Below are 6,508 nucleotides of genomic sequence, written 5' to 3'. Positions count from 1 at the left end.
GCATACATTTGTGAGCTGTCTTGTGTCATGTGAAGCTGCATCTTGTTCTCCTACAGATGGTGCTCTGTGGTCAAGAATGAACAAATGATACTGTGCACTGCCTCACCTCCACTTTCATCTCCATCCAAGATCAGTTTCAAAGCACACCAACTTGACATCTTCTTATTAAAGGCCCCGAGCAGGATTTGTTTTGCGTCACTTTTGTGTAGTTGTAATTAGTTGCATATTTTTGCTTTACATATCCTTTTAACAACTGACTGGCACCAAAATTACAGCATTCATTTGCTACATTTTTTTTAGAGGTCAAGAAAAACAAACTAGCATAACTTTTGGGTTTTTTTCAGAAAATTCCCTCAGCTGATTTTACTCTGAAATGCTTTACAACACCTTTTTTTTTTACCCTGAAAGTATTAAGCACTTATATTTCAAGGAAAAAGTTCAGGTTTGGTTACTAACCTTTAATAATATGAAGAAGCACTTGTTAATAAAAAATGTACTTTTCATAATGAGAATTTCCCTATGGATTTTCTGAGCTAGTCACTTATGGAACAGTTGAAAATGTGTTTTTGACCTTAAAAGTATTACTGATTACTTATAAAATGCAGAGATGGAATATTGCTTGCCACAACTGCAAACACAATTCCATTAAATAGAATTTGAAACGCTGAATCAATGTGGTGAAGGTTAGTAGGCTACTCTGAATGAAAGCAATAACAACACAAAAAAATAAAGAAAATGTTGGTTTGGTTCATTTTAACTGGTTGGTTATCTGACATAACTTGGATTTCTTTTAGTTTCAGTCTTTTTGGTGGCTTTTGCTCATGTATTTTTTTCCTCCTGCAGGTCTATATCAGTAATTATTTCGATTGCTTTCACCTGTGTCTTGTCAAGCACACCAGTGTAATATGGTCCTTGTCTTCCCCTCTTCCATTTTAGTTATTGTTCTCCCTTACAGTTTTGTCTCAAGTTATTCTGTTTTAAATTTATGGGAGTTTTTGGATGTTCAGATTTTTGGATTGTAGCAGCAGCTTCAGAAAGGATTTTTTTTTCAGTCCCTCTTCCTCCATTTGGATTCCCTTCCAGTCACCACCTGTTGAATAGCAGTACTGACCTGTGCCAGTTTTATTTTTATGTCCTATTCTTGTATTTTCTAATGCTTTCATTTGTACAGTTTTGCTTTCTTTCCTGACCGTGTATCCCATTGCTCAGTGATGTTGTCCTGACCTTATCTTCTGTGTTTATTTCACTGACAAAAGCTGAAGGCTGATAGTGCTCTCTGTTAACAGCACCTGCCCTAATGAAGATGGAGCACATGGCTAATTAGCACACTAACTTTGGGGCCACTTATAAACCTACATTTTAAGGCTTGTTTTAAGACAAATTTCTACATAATGCAAATTTGAGTGAAAAGTCTGAGTCTAACTCTCTTAGCTACCCTATTAATGCCCATTTATCACAATGGTTGCTCAACTAAGGCAAGAAGCATTAGCAAGATTGCATGCAACCTCAACTAGACTTCTAACCCATCAATCTAAAAGCTTTTACAGTGGCGTCTGATTTCACACTAAGGAAATGTTTTAACTCTGGGACCACCTCACTGATCCTCACCACCACTTTAAAACCGTATTACAACACTGTCTATTGAAGTCAAAACACTGTATTTTCATAGTTGGACTGCTTCAACTAAATATAAATTTTAAACCGTATACAACTAAACGTATAACATTTAAAGTATCCATATCGTGCATATTCTGGTCATAGATGTTGCCTGTTGTTATAACTGTTATAAATACTTTGTTTCTGTGTTACATTTAAAATGTAACTATTTTCTCTGGTAGACAAGAAGAGCCTTGAGGTTGGTTTTGTGTTAGTGCTATGCTCTGAATGTAAACAATGTCACTTTGTGTAAAATCCTGACTTACTAATTCCACAAACCTTTTCAAGATTATTAATACTGCAGCAAAATGTTGGTGTCAAAGTGCATTTTTTTTCACACAGCTTTTTTGATGAACATCTGTTTGCAAAATTCTGCATTTCTCAAAACGTCTGACAGTGGAAACACACCCAACTTTTTTAAGTGGATTATACTTATGGTTGTCTCATTGAGACACAAGGATTCACATGCAATATTTTATAATAAGGCATTTACCTCAATTTATGTTAAGGCAGGGTGGGCAATTCTTGACCTGGAGGGCCTGCTATCATGCGTGTTTACTTGTTCCTCTGCTTCAGCATACCTGGTTTAAAGAAATGGGTAATTAGACTTCTGCAGATCTAAAAGAGGCAATTAAATCACTGTAACAGTTGTGTTGGAGGAGGGGAAAAGAACATGCAGTAGCTAACGGAGGCCCTCGAGGACTAAGTATGAGCAGAGACATTGTTATTGTCGTCTTTGTTTAGCTGTGTACATAAGTCGCGTGATTTTTTTTTTTTTTTTTTTTTTTTTTTATGATTTTAGAGAGCAGGACGTGCGCGCTGAGGCAGAAGTGCATCCATTTAAATTTAAACGCGCATGTTTTCAGTAGCTTCGCCACTGGAGTGCGCTGTGGTCGTCCCCACCATAGATATGGTCTCCCCACTTTCCTGTAAACGGTGGTGGGGGGCTTCCAGTCAGACGTTTTTATGGACGTTCCCTGTTTTGTTGTTTGCTAACAACAATAAAACTGCTCGTTTTATCCTGCAGGTTTTCTTCTTCGTTTGTCCGTGCTTTGCAGCAATGCCTGCACTCACCATCTCTTACAACGCGGTGAACGAAGAAGGGACGTTTTCAGAGGGAGACATCTTAACAGGAACTGTCACTCTGCAGCTGTCGAAAGAGACCAAGTTTCAGAAGCTGTTTGTGAAATGTAAGGGAGATGCTAACACTCTCTGGACGGAAAATCAGGGCGACCAAAGTCTCACGTATGGGGCACACAAAAGGTACTTCAAACTGAAGCAGTTTTTAACCCCTGAGGAATCAGAAGGTGAGAAATCAACAAGTGCACCCGCTGTACTTGTTTAAACAATTAATAATAGCCTAATATCCAATACAAAAACAAACATTAGGATGAAAAGGTTTGTAWATGTTTACGTTCAAATTAGAGTTGGCATTTAGATTTTCAGTGAAATGAATWGGARGGAAAGACTGTGCTCTATAGAAACACAATGTAGATTGAAATACTTAACAACAAGAAATATTAAGAAAGTCTAAGATTGTGTATTGCATATTAAATGACATTATTAAAAAATCACTTTTTTACATGTGTGTTTGAGAGAAACTGTTGTCGCCTAGTAATAACAAATCATATTGCTGTTAAAACACAAACTCTTATTTGCCTTTTTTTTTTTCAGAAAATGTTTTGCCTCAAGGAATCCATGTTTACAAGTTCAGCTTTACAATACCGACAGAGTGAGAACTCCACAACTCACAATCTTTTGCACTTTTTTTTAAGCAAACATGACTGTGAGTCATGTGCTTGCATTACTGTGGAAGCACAGTAATGCACTTCAAATGTACCTGTAAGTTAATTCACACATTCCATGACATTAATCGTGCTCGCTCTTGTTTCAGAAGCATGCTGTCATCCTTCAAAGGAACTTATGGAGACATTGTTTACAAGCTGGAGGCCAAGCTGTCCAGACGTTGGAAGTCGGATTRCAAAGCGGAAAAGGAGATCACTTTTGTCTCTAAATCTTTTCCAAATATTTACTCTCTCATGGTGAGTAGTGTATGTAGGTGAAGTAATTCACATGGTTTTGGGCTGTAGTTAGTAATGGAATTTTATAGAAATCACCCTTGTTAACCTTGTTCTGACCTGCCACACAAATAATTTTGTTGTACTTCATAGTTGCTTGCATCATTAAAAATATATTGAAGTTAAAATTGTATATTAAAAAATAAATTCATTATTAGATATTCTAGAGGCTTGTCTGAGTACCCAGATACAGGTCTTGTAAAACAAAAATGGTGATCAGTGCAGCAGTATTGTAAACCTGAGCTTTAGGTTTAAGCCCAATTTGAGTCAAAAAGGGCATCCAGCAATCAACACTTGCCAAAGTCTTCTGTGTGAAGTTCCTCACTGTGGCAACCTCTGCAAGWGGGAGCATCCAAACGAAGGAAGGAAGWGCTTGTGAAACATAACAGTCAGCTTTTAGCTTTTTTGTTTGTTGGCCTATGTGGAAATATCTGSTTTAGTTGCCACATGCGCTTTTACTCATCAAGTCTCAATGTATGCTGTTTAAAGCTGACAGTGCAGGTTGGATACATCTACATTCCTGCCAAATTTCTTGTTGATCAGTGCAGCTGCTTCTGTATTACGGTTGATCAAAAACAACAAAAATAATAATAATGAAAACTAAACAGTACAAAAGCAATACTTTATGACCCCTGCTTCGCGTGTTGGGGTCCTAACAGCTTAAACTAGAATGTTACTAACATTACAGAACCAACATTACAAGTATCTGTGTTTAGTCTGCAAAATAGTCTATGATAAATATTTTCCTGATGCAAGCAAGTTTTAACAGCAACAAGCAGAGTTGCCGTTGCTACAACCACTTGTAAATGGCACTGCACTTCCTGCATTTTTCTTCTCAAACAGTAGATGTCACTCCAGGGAAACAAAATGAAATAAGTCATACAAAAAGCTTTTTCAGTATTCAAATCAATATTATTGCAATTTTTAGATATCCCAGTTTATGGTCGTATCACCACCCAGCCCTGTTTCACACAGCAACAATGTTTTATGGTTATTTTGCAGTAATCAGTATTTAGTTATGGAGAATTTAAACCAGACATTACGGTACATTGTACTATTGGTAACATTTGATCAAATGTAATCATTTTCATTTCATCCAGGAACCCCAAGCTGGCTCAACAGATAAAAAGATGGGTCTTTTCTCCAAAGGACATGTGCACATGGATGTGACCATGGACAAGGGTGTTTTTGCTCTAGGTAAAATCCCTTTTGATGTGAAGGGTTCATTTAAAGGTGTTTGTTTTTGTCTTTGTTTTTTTGTTTGTTTGTTTTGTTTGTTTGTTTGTTTGCTTGTTTGTTTGTTTAGGGGACATATTTGCTAATTTAGGACTATAAATGGGTAAATGTTAAAATCTAGTCCAATGATGGTTTCATGGAAAGTTTTGTGTTTTATGTTGGTAAGTTTAAAGATTGATAGGTCACAGCTCATCTACTATTACATTTTTAGAACACTGGTAAAGTATTTTTGGTTGTTTTTGTTGGACCATAGTCTTGTGTAGTTATTGGTGTTTTTCTTCACAGGTGAAACAATTAAGATTGTTGCCAACATAAACAACTCTTCATCCCGTGACATGACTCCCAAATTTAGTTTAGTTCAAGACGTAAAGTTTCGTGAGCAAGGAGAAAGCAAACGTCAGAGCTACAATGTCAACAAACGTCAGAGCTACAATGTCAAAAAACTGGCCAGTGATCCAATTAAACCCAATACTCAGCAAAAGGTAGAGTTTTCCATGCAGATTCCCTGTGATCAGGTGCCATCAATCCCAAACTGTGAACTCATCACAGTGAAATACAAGTTAAAGGTATGTAACATCTGAACAGGAATAACTTATCAAACAGAAGAAATTTGYACAATTAAAAGATTATATTTTGATGCTATTCTYTCTGAACGATGAATCYTTATCTACTCATGAGACAAGTGTTTTTTATTCCCCTAGGTGTATCTGGACATTAGCTTTGCCTTTGATCCAGTGGTCCTGCTGCCAGTGCTCATTGTTCCTCCCAACTTTGCTCCTGTTGGTCCTTACCCTATTCCAGCTTTTGGGGGCCAGACCAAKAGTGYSTTCCCTCCCCCTGCAGTAACTGGAGGTCTTTATCCTGCATATCAACAGCCAGGCAATTATGGGTATCCAGCAGTCCAAAGTCCTTCTGCACCACCACCTGAATACCCAGTGAACCCACAGATGCTGGCTGGCCCACCAGGTGTTTACCCCACTCAACCACCACTCATGTATGGGGGCTATTGTACCCCAATGCCACAAGTGCCTTCTCCACGCGAATCTTCATCCTCAGCTTCTGTGATGCTCCCTCCACCACCACCCGGGACGTTTCACCCGCCTCCATCAGCACCACAGATCCAGCCCCCTACTTACTTTGTGCCTCCATCAGATCCAGCTAGTAACCTGATCCCTTCTGCTCCAGGGATGAATACAGATTTCCTGTCACAGGCAAATAAGGCTCCTCCATCATATTTGGATTTTCTATCTTCTCATCCAGAAAAATCTTATTCTAAATGATTCAATAAAAAACATTATTTAGTCAGGTATTCAATGTAAAATGTGTTGTCAATCAACTATAACTAAAGAGGTTGCTTTGCCACAACGTGACGTTTTTATGTGATTCAAGTTATCAGTTGGCTTTATGTAGCTGCTAATATAATAAAATCTAAACCTCATTTATCGGGATGCTAAAATACAGGCTTTTTTAATATTTGAAGTGTTGTTGTTTTGTGTTTTAATGTTAACTATTACCTCTGATATTTAACGGTTTGTAAA

At 37.6% G+C, this 6,508-nt stretch overlaps 1 protein-coding gene across 1 annotated transcript; it reads left to right on the top strand.

The window, feature by feature from the left end:
• Nucleotides 1-2,683: 2,683 nt before the first annotated feature.
• On the top strand, nucleotides 2,684-6,408 carry LOC106520421 (arrestin domain-containing protein 3; the record flags this gene model as incomplete). The annotated part of the gene is given in 6 exon segments (XM_014012513.1): nucleotides 2,684-2,963; nucleotides 3,331-3,388; nucleotides 3,551-3,698; nucleotides 4,835-4,931; nucleotides 5,256-5,536; nucleotides 5,672-6,408. Coding segments are annotated over 6 exon segments (1,410 nt in total). The 3' UTR covers nucleotides 6,251-6,408.
• Nucleotides 6,409-6,508: the final 100 nt, after the last annotated feature.

The sequence above is a fragment of the Austrofundulus limnaeus genome, unplaced genomic scaffold (genome assembly GCF_001266775.1).
Source record: "Austrofundulus limnaeus strain Quisiro unplaced genomic scaffold, Austrofundulus_limnaeus-1.0 Scaffold92, whole genome shotgun sequence".
In the NCBI taxonomy this organism is placed as follows: Eukaryota; Metazoa; Chordata; class Actinopteri; order Cyprinodontiformes; family Rivulidae; genus Austrofundulus; species Austrofundulus limnaeus.
Note: the sequence above shows the minus strand (reverse complement) of the source record. Positions and strands in the feature narration are given on the sequence as shown.